Source organism: Nomascus leucogenys, chromosome 11 (assembly GCF_006542625.1).
Source record: "Nomascus leucogenys isolate Asia chromosome 11, Asia_NLE_v1, whole genome shotgun sequence".
In the NCBI taxonomy this organism is placed as follows: Eukaryota; Metazoa; Chordata; class Mammalia; order Primates; family Hylobatidae; genus Nomascus; species Nomascus leucogenys.
The window spans coordinates 114,481,101-114,501,792 of NC_044391.1; the positions used below are offsets into that span (position 1 = coordinate 114,481,101).

Genomic DNA, 20,692 nt, shown 5'->3' on the forward strand with positions numbered 1-20,692 from the left:
CTTGACACATGAGGATTACACTTCAAGGTGAGATTTGGGTGGGGACACAGAGCCAAACGATATCAGCTATTGAGGTGGGAAAGTGAGGACTGAATGCTGAGAGTAATAGGAAATTCAGTTTGCTGAAGTAGAGAATGCAATAAGGGAAAAGATCTGAGATGAAACCAGATGTGGCCAGTGGAGAAGGACTTGAAATCCTTAGTAAGCAATGTGTACTTTATCTGGTAGACATTTCAGACCATTAAGGGTTTCTGGTCATGGACATGACATCATCAGAGTTGTGCAATAGAATAGATAGAGACTTTGAGAAGAAAAAATAGAAGAAAGATCTCAGTCAGGGAGACTAGTTAAGAGGCTTTTGTAATCAGGCAGGTGGTGACAACTAAGGGCTTAGAGGAGGGGAAGTTCTGCATGAGAGACACTGCCAAGAGAGGGTCTAGGACTTAGGAAATGCTTGTAGCAGGCACAGGTGGGACTTTTCATTGCATATATGTGTTTGTAATTACAAAGGTAAAAGCCATCATTTACCCACAAATCTTCCTTGATATGATGCAAAACCATCACCCTGGGCTTGCAGCACAATGTGAATGGTGCCTCCTAGGATTGTATAGTGTGAAATACATACAACACATGTGAGACCTCTCTGCAGTGTAACCCCTTTTAACCACAATTTTAAACTCAGCAGAGTTTCCATAGCAACTATGTGTGCAGCCTTTATCACAGGTCAGTGACTTATCAGATTTTTCATGGCACTGAAATACTTCGAAGTCAAGACAGCAAGGAAAAGAGCTGGGTGAGTCTGGATGACTCTTTCATCCAACCAGGGACAAAGCTCTGCAGCATCCTGCATTCTTTTCCTCGACAGATTAGCTAATTTAATTAGCAGAATCTGGCTAGATGTGAAGAATGTAAAGAACCTTGATTTCTAGATTATAGACTCAGCTCATTCATTTCCCCATTATGTGATCTTGAACAAGTAGTACTCGTTCAGCCTCAGTCATCTGAAGGGTGGCACAGGCATTATGCAGAAAACAAACCATGGTAGTAGAGCAAGAGCAACATTAGACAGAGTGGTCAGGGAAGGCTTCTTGGAAGAAGTGACGAGTGGGCTGAAATCTGAAGGAGAAGGAATCAGGAATGGAAACGGGGTTGGTGGCAGGCAGCATTCAAGGCGGAGAGGATGGCAAATGCAGTCTTCCTGAGGATAGAGCAAGCTCAGAGTGTTTGACAAAGCCATGTGGCTCCTAAGGCTCTTTCATCAACTCCGGGAGAGTTGTGTTTTGTTGTTAATTTTATCTTTGTTTAATTTTGGAGAAACTCATTTTACTAATAAAGTTTAAAGGCCATTGTTAACAAGTCTAATGGAAACCAAAGGGCAGACAGAATATTATGGGGCAGCAGTGTTCCAAGTGTTTATGCACAGAGAAGTGAGCACAGTCCAAAGCCAAAAGAAAATCTACAGGAACCTGAAAAGCTGTGCCAAGCAAGTCTGAATAGAGATCAAGCAGGGACATAGGCTTCTGTTTCTGGAGACCAAAGTCAGAAACATTTATCCGATCACATGAAATGGGCTCACAGGGCTCTGGTGTTATGATTTTCCTCCCTCAGCTGTGGGAGTTGGCCTTTTCTGTGATTGATGGTCAGGTTCAAGAGAACTTCCACGAGACACCAAAATCTCTTTCTGGAAGAAATTGTGCTCATGATGGCAATTACACTGGACATTTGCCTTGCTGTCGTCTTGTTTTTCAATGCTACGGTTTTTTTCTTCTTTTTTTCATTCAGGAAAAACAACGTAGGAGAGTGACACAGCAGGGATCTCGCTGATAAAGGACCTGCATCTGAATCCAGCTCCTCCATCCATGGGCCGTGTGTCCTAGTCGCTGAGCCGTCTGGAGAGCGTTGTACCTCATCAAAAGAAGAAAGGCAGTAATCCTTGCCTTTCTTTCCTCCTAAGGTTGTTAACAAGGCTTAAATGAGAGAACAAGATGAAAGTATTTTGTAAACTCTAATGCCCTGTGTATAAAGCAGAGAATAATAGCATCTGTGGTGTTAGAAAATGCCTGGAACTTTGTAAAGATGTTGTTTGATTCAACATTACTGGAGTAAACCACACCATTAGACAAAGTGAAAGACTCCACTGCAGAGAGAGAGATTGATTTTTATAACAACTGAATTTATTATAGCATAAACTAAATACAAAGCGCTGAATAAATAATCGTTTTTTTCAGTCATCACATCTGCAGGTGTGTATGTGAACATTTCCATAAGCACATAAGGATACAGATGTCATGGACATATTTAGTGAGGGAAGCCCAGAGTCAGGGTTCTCTGTGGGTAAGAGCTAGATGCCTTGGGATGAACCTACAGGGCACCGTCTCAAATGATTTGGACTATGTGACTGTGTTCTTTTCTCCTTCAGACTCTGGTCAAGAAAGTGTATTGATAACAGGTTGCTCCGCCCTCAAGTTTAGGGCACTCTCCCATGCTCTTTCATGCAAAGTTTTTTAACACCTCTCTTTAAGAAAATTCACAAATCAGAAGTATTCCCCCAGCTTCAATCTGACAATCAGGACCCCCACTCTGCACCTCTTTCCTAGGATCTTATCTCCATCAGGGGTCCCCTTTCAAGGTACAGGGCAATTGAGTCTATATGTCCACACAATCGGATCTGACAAGGCTGGGAGCCCTCCCTCCAGAGCCCATCCTCCCATGAGTGTCGGTCTGGTATTCTGTGTGGGTAGCAGTAGAAAATAGTTCACATCCGGTGGCTCATGCCTGTAATCCCAGCACTTTGGGAGGCCGAGGCAGGTGGATCACGAGGTCAGGAGATCGAAACCACCCTGGCTAACACGGTGAAACCCCGTCTCTACTAAAAATACAAAAAATTAGCTGGGCATGGTGGCGGGCACCTGTAGTCCCAGCTACTTGGGAGGCTGAGGCAGGAGAATGGTGTGAATCTGGGAGGCGGAGCTGGCAGTGAGCCGAGATCGTGTCACTGCACTCTAGCTTGGGTGACAGAGCGAGACTCCATCTCAAAAAAAAAAAAAAAAAAAAAAAAGGTTCACATTACAGCATAAGACTGAGACACTGGGTGTATCAAACTTGAAAGAGATTTTGCAGGTAATTGAGTTTCATCTGATACCTGACTTCCTTCTCTACTTGGCCTTTGAATAGCCACTTGTTCCTCCAATGTCATAGAGTACATTCCACTGCTATCAGTGCTGGCTGTTAGGACAGTGGCTAGGGCAGATGGCCTGAAGCCATCCCCACTGTGATCTTTACCCACTTGTCCTGATTTTGCCTTCTCATGCCACCTGGCACAAGTCGGATCCTTCTTTCTCAGGAAAACCCTTCACAGTCCCCTGACTGTTTTTTTTCCAGGCTAGGCACTCCCTGTTCCTTCAATTACTGCTTCTAAGATGTAGTTAATCCCAGGAATACAGTCTTCAAAACAAGTCTCTTTTCCCAAAGATTTTATGGCTCCTTGACTAGTGGACTAGATTCTTTTATTCCTGTTCCCTGCCAGCCTTTGCTAGGGATAGAATCACTTAGGATCAAGGCAAGAGCAACTCAAAGTCTCAGAAAGACAATCATTTTTCGGTTTTGTTTGGTTTTGTTTGGTTTTTAATACACCTGTAGCCCAGGCCTGGCAGGATGCCTGGCATTCATTTGAACAGAGGGCCTGGTATTAGCAAAGGGCTGCCCATTCTTTGCTTGACTGTGAGATCACACTAAGCAACCTGCCCTGCTGGAACTCCGGAATTTGGAAGTATTTGGAAGCAATATAAGGTTTGCTCAGAAGATCTGTATTTGAGGCCTAGATCTGCTCTTGCCATTACTGAATCTCAGCTTTCTCATCCGTACGGTGGAGATGATAAGCCCTTCCTTGTTGAGTCATGGGACAATTGTACAATTCAGGTGAGTTAGTGGAGGTGAACGCACTTAGCAAAGGGCACATTTAAGTATGAACTGTGCAGGCGGATCTTGCTCGTGACTAGGTCACAGACCATCTCTAGCTTGCCCCTGCCTATAACCCTCTACTTTCGGAAAATGAGAAACACTTTAAGAGAAGGACATTCAGAACTGCCATATCATTGCTGAGGCTGGCTTTGCAAAAGGAAACATTTCTTTCTGTACCAAAAAAGACAGTGATTCTGCAGTCTTGAAACACTAAAATATCTTCATGCCCTATTTTAAAACCAGAAGTAACAGGGTACCCTCATGGCTGGGAGACACCATGTTCCTAGAATCAGCTGCAATCATAGAGCCATCAACCCTGCTCAAGGGCTCAGTTGTGGGGAAGGAATGCTTGCAAATGCTACTGATAAGTTCCAAAGCCAGCCTGGGCCAGGCCACTTATCCCCTGATCAGAACATTCACCTAGGATTTGATGCTCATAATAAAAATTTTGCTTTTGCCTTAAAATATCATGTGTAGGTGTGCTCCTAGACTTCAGTGTTGTCTCCTGAGCTAACAGAAACCTGAGTCTTCCTTGTGCTGAACAAATCAAATATAACCAAATTGTAATAGTGATAAAATAAGGAACATTTTAGTTTTCTGGAATCTGAAGCCACAAACTTTAAAAAACAAGGTACTGGTTGTGTAAGAACTTCCATCTATAGTGCCATATAATGCTGTAGCATGAAACTAATGTTTCTCAAAAATAATCAAGCACAGGAGTGAAAATTTCTGGAGTTGGCCATGTGACATGAGAGATTCCTAAAACGTAGGATAAGTTACTGGTGTTAGGAGAAGCGGACTGTAGTGGACAGCACTCATGCTTTCTGATCTGTTATTTTCCTCTCCTTCCCAGGACTACGTTCCAGACCAACTCTATCATTTGTGGGGCCTGGTATAAAATGAAAATATGGGGACCCTTGTTCAAAAATTAAGAATTTTAAGAAGGAAGCAGCAGAGTGTTAAAGCAAGTGTGGGGCCCTTCTAAGCATGGGGCCCTGTGTAGTGACAGCTCATAAGCCCATGAAGCATCCCTAAACACAGGAGACTGCACTTTCCAGCTCCCTGGCCAAATCCTTGACTAACAAGATATGAGTAGGGAAAGCAATGTGTGCCACTTTTGGGGTGAGGCAGTGAAGAGCCCACATGTGATCTCCAGCCTATTCCTTCCCCTATCACAGTCAACACAGAATCCTTGCATCGAGTTGATGGAGCCATCAGGTTGAAGCAGTCACTGCTGTAAGAATGGCAGTTCCAGAGTGTCACCTGGATCATGAAAGAAGCACTTGTGTGTTAAGGCACTGATATCTGAGAGTTGTTTTTTATTGCAGCATAGGCTAAGCTTATCCTTAATAATATGTTGGGTAAGGTCAGAAACAGAAGAAAAAGCCTCAAATCTGAAAAGTACTACAGAGAAAAGGAACCCAGACAGTGAAGATTGGTGTAATGTTTCCCATGCATTAGTTTTTCCATCGATGAAGTAAAAACTCAAAAATGATCTTTAACATATTACAACTCCAAGAGTATACACAGTACTACTTCCCCTCAATTCATTTTTATAAAAAGGAAAGTATTGTCCTGTCCTAAGAGGAAAGATCACATACATTTCCCCTTTAGCCTGCTTGTCTCTTGGCCCATAGCAATTCTTGGCCCACTTTTGCCTTCACTGAATGCCTCCAATACCTTCAGAAGCCAAGAGGAGAGCACTTTTCTGGGTCAATGTTCTTCTCTGTAGAAAGCATTTTATCAAATAGACTTTAGTTTGTCACCATGATTTGATAGGTAGCCCCAAAACTCCAGCTGATGTTACAAGAGTCTCATTTCTTAAAATCAATGAAACTGGTCCCTTTCGTCGTTGTTTTTCTCTGTAATATCAACTTGGATATCACATGTCCTTTAAAGTTGTTCTTCATTGCTCTCAAATACTGGATTGCTATAAGACACTCCTCTGCCACACTCTGGCCTGTCAGAGTGGGAGGTTTGGTTTAGTGGGGGCCAACTAGAGTCATTTGCCAAGTCCCTCTGCCATATCCGATACTGGCTTTTTGACTGATAGCCAAAACATCTTTTAATCATCATCCACAGGGCTCGATTTTCAATAATGGCCTCCTGCAAAATAAAAGAATTACTTTTTACCACCAAGGGTTGAGTGTTTTGAGGCTACAGCCCTCCACAGGCCATCATAAGTCACTACTGCAATGGTTGCTTAGATTCAGCTTGACAAAGAGCTTGACCACTGGACCAATCTAAGGTGGTTTCATTGGACAGGTATTGGTTTCTCAAATGTTTCTACTGAAGTAACTTCTGTGGGAGAAGTAAGAGGTACAACATTTCAAGACTCTGGGAACATAACTTGAAATGGCTTGCCTCAAAAATGAAGTTTCTTTTGAATCTCACATCTAAACTAAATTTAAAATCATTCAAATTCTATGTTTCACTCTATAGCACATCTATATTTTATTTAATATAAAATGACATTTAAAATTACTTACTACTAAATACTAAACACAATTGACCCTATATAAAGATGTGGCCCATATATGACATGTTTTTGATATACCCTGACATATCACTGCATATTTAATTTCACACAGGCCAGTCTTCGAGTTGAACAGATCTGGATTTGGGTCCCAGCTCTGACACCTATTATGAGCAAATTAGTCACTCTATCCACGTCTCAGTGATTAGAATAATCCCTTCCTTATGTTTGTTGTAAGGCTTATATAACTCCCTTTACAATGTAGGGCACGGCAGGGCATAGCTCTCTCCCTTTGCCTACCCTTCAGAACTACTCATTTAACAAATGGCTCTGCACTGTGGTCCTGTTCACACATGCCTCTAACCTTCACCTTCACTGAAATACAATTTTAAGATTACAAAAGATACGTCTCTTTGAAAACATTTTGCAATGCCATTTTATTTCATGAGTTAGAGTGAGCCTTGAATAGAGCCCAAGTTATAACTTATAACTCATGAGAGGTTATCATATTAATTTTCCACTTTTATCATGTTTGCTCACAAAGATTGACCATCTTAGAGGTTATTGTGAAAGAAACGAAGAAAAAATATGGGACGTGAAACTGTCCCACAGAATTAGAACTGATTTTCGTGTCCATCTTTGCTAATTTGAAAGAGTTAATTCTGCGAGATTCTATAAGAAACTTTTCCAGAGATAGTAGTTTTCCTAAAATCTACCCATGTTTGCCATTTGGGTTCCACTGCCCATGAAAGGATAGAGAATAGCTGGTCTGAATTATTCCTGTGATAACTGACCATCTGCTGGCTGCCGGGCTGTTAAAGATCCATATAGCCATCTCAGCCTCTTGGAAACTTAGCCAGATGAGTTATTCTACTTTCCTGCAGCAAGGGTTTCTTGTCCTCCTTCATTAACATGAAAACAGTAGTTCTTAGAGCTGGGATAAGGCAGGAGCATCAAGCAAAGGTTTTAAAATCTTACTTCCAGGAAACCTTAGCAAGCCTTAAAACAAAATAGATGAAACCACACACACACACACACAGAGGAGAGAGAGAGAGAGAGAGAGAAAGAAACTTTAGTGCTCTCCATCTCTATGTCTTGCCTTGAGTGTTTTTTAGTTCTGGAGCTATGATGACCTGTATCACCTTGCTGCTCTGGAAGAGGAAACTATAGAGAGGTGATCTGTCCTATTACTGCACATTATAAATACAAGGCAGAATTAGTGACATGATTTGAATTTGTGTCTCCACCCAAATCTCATGCTGAATTATAATCCCCAATGTTGCAGGAAGGGCTGAGTGGGAGGTGACTGGATCATAGGGGTGGATTTCCTCCTTGTTGTTCTTGTGATAGTGAGTGAGTTCTCATGAGATCTGATTGTTTAAAAGTGTGTAGCACCTTCCCCTTCTCTCTCTTCCTCCTGCTCGGGAACTGCCTGCTTCCCCTTTGCTTTCTGCCATGATTGAAAGTTTCCTGAGGCCTCCCCAGCCATGCTTCCTGTACAGCCTGCAAAACCATGAGCCAGTTAAACCTCTTTCCTTCATAAATTACCCCGTTTCAGGTATTTGTTCACAGCAGTGGGAGAATGGACTAAAATACAACTAGAAAAAAAGCCTTGGTGAGACATTTCTTTAAAAAAATTTCACCACATGAGCTCTTCTGACTGGCTACTCAAATAACTCATACACACAAGCATACCTATATAAACACATCAATAATTGTTTTAAAGGTGGGGGCAATTAAAGCTATCCACACTAGCTCTCATGCCTCTCAGCTGGAGGTTCGATCATGAGCACTGGCATAGTAATGATAAGGTCCTACTCAAACCTGTTTGTTTTCAGGGCTGATCAGAGATTAGATAAGTGGAATAATTTGCCCAAAGTCAGAGAGCAAGAAAGTGGTAGAGCCAGGATTCGAACCCACCCACGTAGATTACCCCTGAGCTTGTGCTCTTAACTGCAAATATGCTGAAAAAGGAAGAACTTCCTGCTAGAGGATTTTAAGGAAGACTTTGATACTTAATTACCATACAGCCCATTCCCTCCCAACTCTTCCCTGCCCACCTAAAAGGGAAAAATAATGATAATAAATGGTCTAAGCCAAACTGTGTAACTTTTGACATGGATCCACTTTCCCAGAATCTTTTTCTACTCATGATGACCATGAGACACAAGTCTAATCGATAAAGCATAAAAGGAAATCTGCTGGTGAGCTTCAGGAAAAGTTTGTTTCCCAAGAAAAAGTTCAGACTTGATGGAAATTGGCTTGCTGTGGCCTCTCCTTCCGTTTTCTTCCTGCACTGAAAACAGATGTAAAGTCCAGCTCTGTGGAAGCTATCTGGGCACCATAATCACAAGCACAAACATGAAAGACCACATGGAAGGATAGTAGAACAGAAAGGTGAAAGCGTGTGGATTCCCAGTGACACTACTGAGTTACTAAGCCAGTCCTGAAGCCACCTACCTTCAATCTTCTTGAGTCAATAAACATCTTTATTATTTAAGCCACTGTTAGTTAAGTCGTTACTTGCCTACCTGATCCAGAGATCAGGAAAGATACATGAAGAGACTACCACAGCTGTGCTGTAGAGGATGGAATAGCACTTTAATATGCAGAAATGGAGGAAAGATACACCAGACAGAGGAAATCCTGTGATCATGAACAGGAATAAGATGTACACATTAGATTCTCCTTTAAAGGGCAAAGACCATCATTCTGCCATTGGGTCTGAGGACACCCGTGATAATGCTCTTTTATTAATCTGGTTGCTTTAGAGACCATACGGTTTAGCATATTGCTTCTCAAAGTGTGATCTCTGAACTAGTCACATTAAAATCCCCTGACAACCTGTTAGAAATGCTAACTTCTGCACTTCTTCTAGGCCTACTGAATCAGACACACTGCGGGTAGGGCTTGGCAATGTGTGTTTTAACAAGCCTCCCGGGTGATTCTGATGCCCACTCAAGTTTGAGAAGCTCTTGTTTAGCATATAGAGAGAAGGTCCAGTACTGAAATTCTATGTCCTGTTCTGCCACCAGCTCCTGTGCAGCCTTCACTCTGCATAGGAGTAAGCAGGAGGGCTCTTTAAGGTGCTGCCTGCACAATACTGCAGGGAAGTCAGGCTGTAGGTTCTCACAGCTCACCATGAACACTCCATTTGCTGGAACAATTCTAGTTCTGTAACTCAGAGCAGAAATAGAGACAGATGGAATTCTGCATCTCACCTCTCCTTTGTTCATAAATGCCTTTCCAGGGCACCCCTGCCTAACAACAGGCTTTGAAGAATGGAGATGGTGTCTGGTAGTACTGAGTGGGGAGAGCGTGAATCACGTGGAGAAGGCAAGCAGGAGCACAAGTTCATTTCACTGAGGAAATGGAGCACAGGGGAGCTGAAGAATAAAAGCTGGAAAATGGAGCAAATGGAAGGAAGCTGGAGAATGAAAGCCAGAAAAGCTCACTATGAATGTCATTTCCCATCTGTAAGGCAAAAATGATACGAGTTAAGTGAAAGAAGCCACACGCAAAAGGCCACATATTGTATGGTTTCACTTACATGAAATGTCCAGAGAAGTCAAATCTACACAGTCAGAAAGTAGAATAGTGATTACCAAGGCCCAGGAGAAGGCGGAAGGGGCAATGAAGAGCAACGGCTAGTAGGTACAGGATTTCTTTAGCGATGATGAAAATGTTCTGCAATTAAGTAGTGTTAATGGTTGTACAACTCAGTGAGTGTACTAAAAACCACTGAATTGTGTACTTTAAAAGGGTGAATTTTATGGTGCGTGAATCATATCTCAATTTTAAAAAGTAAATTGTGTTGGGTCTTTATTTGGAAACTGTAGAAATGAATAGGACCTTAGAGATCATAATTCCATTCTTCCTCGCCCTACTTGACAGATGGGAAAACTAATGTCCTGCTTGGGACTCATCAGAGGAAGGCACCATTGCTTATACTGTGAAGGAAGGGAGCCCCTGCACTGCTGAGTCCATGTCAGCTAAAGTTGTTGTTTTCAGAGTCCCAAAGAAGTCCCCCTACACACATGCGTGCACACACACAAGACCAGCAGCCCAAGATCAGCACACTTACCTCGGCCACAAGGGACACAATGAAATTCAAGCTGAGCATGATGACAATGGAGACCCTCCACAGGATGGGAGTGCAGAGCAGCTGGAGGGAGATGATGAAGCACAGTTAGTCTGAAGACAGGCAGATGCTGGAAACATGTTCACACGTTCACAGTATACATTTTCATAAGTTATAAATCTCATATGTAATATATATGTGTGTATGTTATATAAATCTTATATATATAAAGAACTTCTATGCTTGTATGCACAGAAAAAGTACGGAAAGTTTAAACTCATGATGCTAATGATTTGGGGGTTATGAGTGTTGCTTTTCTTCTTTTATCTTTTTTTTTTTCTTGTGACGTGTGTGTTTCTCTATAATTTCTAAATTTCCTAAAACAACTTTGGTCACTTTGCGATTAGAAAAAAATAGTAAAATCACTTTTTGTTTGCTTGCTTTGTTTTGTTTTCAGAAGGGAGGCAGGAATGTGGCTTTATCCCCAGGAGGCCTGAGGGTACACATGTCAAACCTTCACAACTGGGCAGCATTGCCCTCTTCTCCCTGGTGTCACGTCTCTCCCCAGCCAAGCCCTGCCTTTAGCACTGGCTCAGGGCTTCACCCTCAGGACTGTGCATCCAGCTGCACAGTGTACCCTCACAAGGGCACTTGCCAAAGGAGCAAATGGAGCTGAAATCAAGCTTGTCATGACCTGTCCCTTTGCCCATTTTCTCTGTGTCTTCCCCAACCCCTTCCAGGCACATGCCTGATATATACGTATGGTGAATGAGTGAATCAGTGGGTGAATTAATGAATGAAAAAGTGCCAAGGGCATCCCATTGTACCTGGCACTGACTTACGCATTGCCTCATACATTAGTGAGAGTAAAAACTGAAACAGTTCCATAGAGGACAGTGTTCTCAAAGTTAAAAATTCAAATCCACTTCTAGGAATTTATCTGAGAAATATACTTGTATATGGCTAAAATGATATATGCACAATAATATTTTTATTGCAGCTTTGTTTGCAATAATAAAAACTTGGAAACATCTTAAATGTCTATCAATATGGGACTACATATGAAGCATGGTATACAAATGACATATACATAATATGCATTTATATAAAATAAAATATTATATTAGCGTTAAAAAGAATGAGGAAAATGTATGTATTGATATGGAACAATTAATACTGTTATATGAAAGAAGCAAGGTGCAGGACAATGTATGTGTTGCAGCAGCCATGAAAATTTTCCACTCAGATCTTCTGCTGCTGGGAGGATAAATGGTGGATACCCCAACTGTAATGCTCAGAATCCACCACCACATCCACTGTAAAGCATATCTAAAGTCATAAGCTGCACATAGCCAAGAAATGAGGACAGCACGTATTCTAATCAGACTCATTCTTACGAGACGTAGAAACTCCTGATGGGCAACTTTGGCCTGACTTTCTTAGAAGTGTACTGCAGTCTGAGATGCTACACATCCAGCCCTCCTTCTTCCCTCCCTTCTTTTTTGAGGATAAACCCACATCACAGTGTGATGCCTCTCCTCACTTCCTCTGGCTTTCTATTCCCTTACCCCCACCCCGGGAATTTCCTCCAATAAATCTCTTGCATAACTAAACTCAACTTGACATCTACATCTCAGAAGACCTGAACAAATATAATAGTTGTCTACTATTTATGTAAAAACGTGGAAGAAGAATGTACAAAATATGTCCCAAAGTGTGTAAAATAAACTGGTGTCATTGGTTACCTCCAGGGAGGGGAACTGGTAACTGGGAATCTAAGATGGGATGGGGATTGTCACTATATGGCTTTTTAAACATTTGAATTGTGAACCAAATGAATATGTTCTCTATTTAAATAATTTATAAATTTTTAAGTAAACAGTTTCTAGGTTGCAAAACAACATGATTCCATCCTTTTTAAAAAAAACTAAAAATTAATCAACACGTTTATAATATACGAATTGTAAAAGAAGGAAGAATATAGTGAATAATGTTATAATTTTCCTTGCCTGCACATTCTACATTTTCTAAAAAGAACATATATTTTTATGTAATAATAAAGTGAACAATAATTCTTTGCAGAATCCTTTGCAGTCATGCTGGCAATGACCCTACCCAGGTTCTCTCCAAATTAGATATGTTCCCTATTTTGTTATACCAGACGACCCAGTCTTTCTGTAAGAATCTTCTTCTATTAAAAAGTGACATTCAACTCATCACATCTCATCCTTAACTTCTGTAGGATTAAGAAGTTTTAACTGACTTAGAAGACCAGTGGGCAAAGCCCACTTATTTCCATGAATACTTAATTTAATTCACGAAGGCACTTAACAACAGTGGTAATTACACTGCTAACCACAGTAATGTAGTTACAAAAATAAAAAGACTCATGCTAAATATATTAGTATGTCAAACTAAAGATATTAGTTAGTATGCCAAATGTCACTGTGGGTTTGTGCAGGTGTTGCTGGTTGGGAACGCACTGTATGCTCTAAGTGCTTGTTTATATTTAGGAGTCTGATACGCAATGATCCGTCAGTCGTTCCTTTGTCATTTTTTGCCATTCTTTATGGAAGGCACTGGTAATACAAGGATGAAAAAGATACACTGTTGGACCTCATGAAACTCATCTTTGAGATGGAGAGGCAACCAGATATACAAAGCACTCAATTAAAAGAACTGTTTCTTTAGTCATCTCTTCAATATTGCATTTCTTGATCTGAAGATCATTTAGCCATGATTAAATTGTAATAAAAGTAGGATAGGTTAAGGGGATCAAAATATGTTTTTCCCTGGCTTGGATATGTAAAATTTTGGTATCTTGTGGGTTTTTATAGCTGTATCAATATTATAAAATATAAGAGAGTTTATGAGGAAAAGTGTGGCTCTTGGAAAGTAAGTTTTACAGACACTAAGTATGAACACAGAAAACATTTTTAAAGCCGTAAAAAAATACATAAATATATGATAACCAAAAAAAAAGCTACAGGCAAAACAGTTTTAAACAACTTCAAAAAAAAGAAGCAATTAGGAAAAAATTCTCTCATATTTGAAAGAGAAAATATAGAAGAACGTTTTCTCATCTTATAGGAGATCTTTTAAAATAAAAATTTTTGGTCAGATGCGGTGGCTCAAGCCTGTAAGCCTAGCGCATTGGGAGGCCAAGGCAGGAGGCTAGCTTGAGGCCAGGAGTTTGAGACCAGCCTGGGCAACATAGCAAGCCCCCATCTCTACAAAAATTGTTTTAAAAAAATTAGCTGGGCATCATGGCACACTTCTGCAGTCCTAGCTACTCGGGAGGCTGAAGTGGGAGAACTGCTTGAGCTCAGAAGTTTGAGGCTATAGTGAGCTACGACTGCACCATGGCACTCCAGACTGGGCAAAAAAGTGAGATCCTGTCTCTTAAATAATAAGAGGAAAATAAAATTAAAGTATTCAATACTTAAAGGCTATCTTTAGTCTCATGAAATCAAAACTGGGTAGAATTTTATTTCTTCACCAGTTTAAATAAAAACATAGATAAATTTAACTTTTTTTTTTTTTTAGCTCTGCCATCCCAAAAGAATAATTTGTGCCAAAAATCAGGTCAATTGAAATTGTGATCTGCTTTTTAAAGTTAAACTGTTACATAACTGTAAAGCATCATCATATCCCAAAGATTAGACTTACATCCAAACGTCTATATAATTCTGGTATATCAGCAAATAGAATGAATAGACACACACCAAGCTGTGTTATCAGCACAAGGACAAATATATCTGAGGAAATAAGAACACAAGGTATTATTTTGAGAAATCAGAGTGAAAAATGTCACATATATTGACGGATGTATTCTAGATTAACACTGATTTAATTTACTTGATTTCTACATCCAAATACTAGATGGAAGGTATTCATTTCTAAGCAATGGGTCTTACTTCTATAATTTCTATGCATGTCCTTGAAGCAAGTGAAAATTTTCACATGCACATTTTAAGTTTCAATTAATAAAGGTAGTAGATCTACATAGGGTAACATTGACAAAATACGTGTTCAATAAATGCCTTGAAGACATTCAAGTATCTGAGTCACTTTAATGCAAATTATCTGCCTCAAATCATTTTCTGGTAAAAAGGAAGCCTGTCAATAAACCAATTTTTAAATTGGTATCATGTAGAGGTATTTAGCTGCTTCCTCATCCCAGGAAGAAGAAAAGCTAAATAATCTTCTCTGAACAAATAAATGTTTATGAAAATATTCACAAAGGAACTCAATTTGGGCTTTGAATTTTTTCAATAAGAAGAGTAGTGATGATATACAAATAAATGTCTCCAAGATTAAACAGGTCACTCATTTCTCATCCAAACATACCTTCCCACTCCAAAATGTAAGGAAGTAGGAGGGAGGTACTCTGGCCGAGAGCCTCCATAACCCTCTCTAGTCAGGTTCCTCCAGGCTGGACCCACTAGCAGCCTGCCACCAACAATGCCACCCTGACTATTGCCTTCATGGCAAGAGACAGGATCCACTTGAGTTCTGTTACGCTTCTCTCCATTGTTTCCAGAGTGAATTCTGACAAGTACTGACAAGTAGAGAAATAAATTGGTCTTTTCAATTTGGAGTGATCCCAAGAAAGACACCCAGAGGCAAACTTCTGGTGAAGGAAAGGGAGAAAGAAGCCCTAGTAGTTAATGTAGCTTTGAAGGAAAGAGCAAAGAACCATGAAAATGAGGCTGTACGATGTGTTTTGCAGAGCCCTAGAGTGGAAGTCAAGAGATGCTAGATAAGAATCAACTCTACAGCTGTTCCCTAAGTGACCTGGACATGTCTGTTCTACTCTCTGATGACTTCTCACCTCTGATCCAGTACAGTTCTACTCACAGTTTGTATAAGTTGGCTGTCTAAATGGTTTTCCTTTAGAGAACACAACAGCCACAATGATACAGTTGATTGTTCCCAAGAACCAGATTGTAGTGTTCTCAAAACTTGTGAAGGCACTACTACTTTCCATTTTTTCTGGAGCAGTTGGAGACATGGTTAACTCTGAGATGCTTTCATTTTGTACTGTGCAGGCACTAAAAGGGAAAACCAAAGAAGCTAATGAAGTAAGATGACAAGGCTTTATGGAGCATTTGTATCCAGAAGATTCCATACCAAACAGTGTCCAGAGCAGGCACTCAATGCTTCTATAATTGCCTGTGCTTTGGAAAACACACACACACACACACTGAAAAATAGGGAAAAAAACAACAAACACAGATAGACCCATATTTTGGATACATTGAGAGAGACAGAGAGAGAGAGACAGATTCAGACAACTACGTATTCAACAAATTATGCACATTCATTAAGGCTATATGGGAAAGAGATTGGTAAATCACAATTCCTCCCTCAAGTGGCATAATATCTCTGATAATTTGGCCGAGTGTGGTGGCTCACACCTGTAATCCCTAGGAGGCCGAGATGGGTGGTTCACTTGAGGCCACAAGTTTGAGACCAGCCTGGACAACATGGTGAAACACCATCTCTACTAAAAATACAAAAAAATTAGCCACACATGGCAACATGTGCCTATAATCTCAGCTACTGGGGAGGCTGAGGCAGGATAATTGCTTGAACCCAGAGGCAGAGGTTGCAGTGAGCCTAGAACACACCACTGCACTCCACCTTGGGCAGCAGAGAGAGACTCCATCTCTATAACAGCAACAACAACAACTGTTGCAGGAAGTCAGGGACCTCGAACAGTGGGACTGGCTGGAGCTGTGGCAGAGGAACATAAATTGTGAAGATTTCATTTTAATATGGACATATATCAGTTCCCAAAATTAATACTTTTATAATTTCTTATGCCTGTCTTTACTGCAATCTCTGAACATAAATTGTGAAGATTTCATGGACATTTATCAGTTCCCAAATAATACTCTTATAATTTCTTATGCCTGTTTTACTTTAATCTCTTAATCCTGTTATCTTCATAAGCTGAGAATGTATGTCACCTCAGGACCACTATTGTACAAATTGATTGTAAAACACGTGTGTTTGAACAATATGAAATCAGTGCACCTTGAAAAAGAACAGAATAACAGCAATTTTAGGGAACAAGGGAAGACAACCATAAGGTCTGACGGCCTACAGGGTCGGGCAGAATAGAGCCATGTTTTTCTTCTTGCAGAGAGCCTATAAATGGACACACAAGTAGGGAAGATATCGTTGAATTCTTTTTCTAGCAAGGAATATTAATAATTAATATCCTGGGGGGAAGGAATGCATTCCTGGGGGGAGGTCTACAAATGGCTGCTCTGGGAGTGTCTGTCTTATGTGGTTGAGATAAGGACTGAAATACACCCCGATCTCCTGCAGTACCCTCAGGCTTATTAGGGTGGGGAAAAAACCCCACCCTGGTGAATTTGAGGTCAGACAGATTCTCTGCTCTTGAACCCTGTTTTCTGTTGCTTAAGATGTTTGTCAAGACAATACATGCACAGCTGAACATAGACCCTTATCAGGAGCTTTTGATTTCACCCTTTGCCTTATGATCTTTGCTTTACCCTTTGCCTTGTGATCTTTATTGGCCTCAGAAGCATGTGATCTTTGTGACCTACTCCCTGTTCACACACCCCCTCCCCTTCTGGAGTCCTTAATAAAAACCTGCTGGTTTTTCAGCTCAGGTGGGCATCACGGTCCTACCGATATGTGATGTCACCCCGGAGGCCCAGCTGCAAAATTCCTCTCTTTGTATTCTTTCTCTTTATTTCTCAGCCGGCAGACACTTAGGGAAATTAGAAAGAACCTATGTTGAAATATTGGGGGCAGGTTCCCCCGATAAACAACAACAACAAATCTCTGATAATTTGTGAGTTGAATATATAACTTAAATAACAAGGATAGTTTTGAAGGTGAAAAGGAAAGATGTTAATAATTTCACTGGGACATCACTTAATTTAAACTGGGCTACTTAAACTGGGGCTGCTCAGGCAAACTATAATCCATGGCCACCCTAGATATCAAAGATGGTCATAGATCATTATCATATAAGACAGACAAAGATAAGTGCTAATGAATGAAAGATACATTCATTAGCATTAAATTGTACTACAGAGAAGAAATAATCACTGAAAATTTGCCCAAGGGACTTTAAAAAGCCAAAACTTTTGGCAGAATGAAGACCCGTTTGCCTCCCGTCATATTGGCCAGAGGATGTTTGATAGAAATTAGAATGTGAGAAGCAGAAGTTGAGACTGTACTCATACCTGTGTATCTCCACGGAATACCAAGGCTGCCTCTGAACCAGGACGAAGCCTGCAATATGCATGGCCAGGCTGAGAAGAATGTTGAAAATCACAGAGAGTAGCAGAGGTGGAGAGATCAGCCGTCCTGCAGGTCTGAAAGGCACCAGCTTAGGGTAGGCACCATTCAGATTCACTATAAAATAAATTCAAATTTGATATTTATGAGAGCGGGAAAATGTATTCTTGATCAGAAGAATGGCGTAAGTTCATTGGCCCATACATTTGAGGAAATGGACAAACTGGAGTACATCACAAACTGAGGGAATAAAACAATTAATGAACTCAAATTCAAGTCCTGTAAAGAATTCTTAAAAGAGCAGACAGAGCCACAAGATGAGATTTTTGGCCTAATAAATAGGGAAAAACTATTAAATTACAGGGAAGGAAGGGATGAAATATACTCTCTCATATACTGCTTGTGGGAAAATAAATTGATGCAAACCTTCTGCAGGGCAATTTGGCAATAAATGTGAAGAGACTGAAATATGTTCATAGCTTTTGACTTAGTTATTCTACTTTTGGAAATTTATCCTAAGCTAAAAAAGTTAATCAGAGATGTGAAAAAATGTTCATTACGGCATCATTCACAATAAGTTATGGTACATCTATACAATGGAACAACATGTAGTCACTAAAAAGCAATGCTTTAAAACAGTTAATGACAAATAATAGGTGATATCCAGCAAAATGGTGAAGTAGGCAGCTCCAAGTTCCCACATCTCCACAGAAATATCAAAATACAAGCAGAAACTGTCAGAAAACTGAAAATCTGAACAACAGAAAAGTTTACTGCAACCAAGTGAACATTGAATCAAGAAAAAGACAACTTTAGGATCACAGGAAAGTTTTGCGGCATTTCTACTTGCACTTGATCCACCCCCTGCTCAGCTTAGTGACAATCCTGAAGATAGCCTGCATTCCCAGTGGGAGACCCTGGTCTCTGGTTACAAAAGGAGCATAGCAGGCCTTATTTACAAATTGTTACATATGTCTGTTCCAACCTGTCTGGGAACTACCTGAAGGATTGATGCAGGCACTCATCTCTGTTCCACCTAACACAGAACTCACTCTGGGCAGAAAAGCAGTGCACATTGCTTGAAAACATTATTAGGCTAACAAATGCAGTTGCCTAGGGCAAAAAAATTACAGTTGATACATAAAATAACCATCTAAAGCCTGGAAGAAAAGCTAAGGAAATTTCCTTGGAGGAATTAGGGCAGTCTAAAGCATCTGTGTATGCTGGGAAATGTAGAATGCTATGTAAATGCCCAGGGCAAAAGCTATGCGCATCCCAGGTTATAGAACATGCTCAGTAAAGACCAGAGAAGACCCAAAGCCTGCAGCTTTGGATTATCTCCAGACTCAATGTAAGCCTGGCAAAGTGTTGAATAAGTACTCCAGCACAGAAATAATCTGTAAGGACTGGAGAAGGTTTTGTTTGTTTGTTTTTTCACTCCTAGAGGTCAAGTAAATCTCTATCAAAACATTAGCTGAACAAAAGCTGAAGGAACAGAGACATATGCGATCTCACATGAAAACTAGTACAGTCTTTCCAAAAAAAGCTTTGGAAAGTCACTAAACAAATGGACTATTACAGCCTTCAACAAAGAGTAAAACAAAAAATTCAAACCCTAAAATAGGAAAAGAATCTAATTTTCAGAGTTAGAGCATTATAATATTCAACAGAACAAAATAAATGGACAGAATTTGTCCCTGAGGCAGCACAGATATTAGACTTATTAGGTAAAGACTTTAAAACAACTATCTTAAATATGCTGAAATAACTAAGGGAAACCACAGGCAAAGAGCTAAAGGAAATTAAGAAAACAATGTATGATCAAAATGAGAATGTCAGTAAAGAGATAAAAATTATAAAAAGGAGTCAAAAGAAATTCTGAAGCTGAAAAGTACTGTAAGTTAAGTGAAAAATTTATTAAGTGGGTTCAACAGCAAACTTGAGCAGGCAGAAGAAAGAATCAGTGAACTTGAAGGTAGGACAGTTGAAAATATCCAACCTGAGGAACAGAAAAAAAATAATAAAGAAAAATGAACAGAGCCTAAGGGGCATGTATAACACAAACAAGCAGACCAACATGTACATTGTGGGAGTATCAGAAGGAGAGAAGAGAAAGAGACAAAAAGAATATTTGAAGAAATAATGGCAGAAAACTTCCCAAATTTGATGAAAGGCATAAATCTGCATATCCAAGAAGTACAAGTAATTATAATAGGTCAAACCCAATGAGATTCACATCAAGACATCATATTTGAGCTATTAAAAAACGAAACAAAACAAAGACAAAGAATCTTGAAAGCAATGAGGGAGAAGTGACACATCACCTATGAAGGATCTTCAGTAAGATTAGCAGCCAATTTCTCATTAGAAACCATGGAAGCCAGAAGTCAAGGGATAACATTTAAGATGCTGAAAGAAAAAGAAAGAACTATTGACTAAGAATTGTATACCTGTCCTTCAAAAATCGAGAGAGAAATTAAGACATCCCAGATAAACAAAAGCTGAAAGAGTTTGTTACCAGTAACCCTACCCTAAAAGAAACGCTAAAGGGCTCAGATTGAAATGAAAGAATACAAGATAGCTACTCAAACACTTATGTAGAAATAATGATGTCTAGTAAAGGTAACTATATCAGCTATCAGCAAGTATAAATGCTGATATTTGTGTATTTTTGGTTTGCAATTTCACTTTATATATCCATATTATTTAGTACACAATGGAAAAAGATGTTACATCTATGCAAATGGTAATCAAAAGAGAGCAAGATTGGCTATACTTAGGTCAGATAAAGTAGACTTCAAGTCAAAAACTGTCACAAGAGACAATGCACCCAACATTGAAGCATGAAAATACATAAAGCAAATGTTAATGAGCACAAAAGGAGAAATAGC

At 40.0% G+C, this 20,692-nt stretch overlaps 1 protein-coding gene across 5 annotated transcripts in view; it reads right to left on the bottom strand.

The window, feature by feature from the left end:
• Positions 1-2,152: 2,152 nt before the first annotated feature.
• LOC115837314 (probable cation-transporting ATPase 13A4) overlaps positions 2,153-20,692 on the bottom strand; it is a 39,224-nt gene continuing 20,684 nt past the window's right edge. The window contains exons 8-13 of one of the 5 annotated variants that reach the window (XR_004032362.1): positions 17,747-17,918; positions 15,378-15,571; positions 14,868-15,078; positions 14,187-14,275; positions 10,521-10,601; positions 5,249-6,066 (exon numbers count right to left, since the gene is read on the bottom strand). Coding sequence is in view for 4 of the 5 variants with exons in the window: in XM_030822990.1 (XP_030678850.1) it covers positions 5,854-6,066; positions 10,521-10,601; positions 14,187-14,275; positions 15,378-15,571; positions 17,747-17,918 (749 nt within the window). In the remaining variant the exon portion in view is untranslated. Of the gene's footprint in view, positions 6,067-7,930; positions 9,911-9,986; positions 10,124-10,520; positions 10,602-14,186; positions 14,276-14,867; positions 15,079-15,377; positions 15,572-17,746; positions 17,919-20,692 lie in introns of those variants that run through there. The other 4 variants (XM_030822992.1, XM_030822990.1, XM_030822989.1 and 1 more) reach the window with 4 other exon arrangements.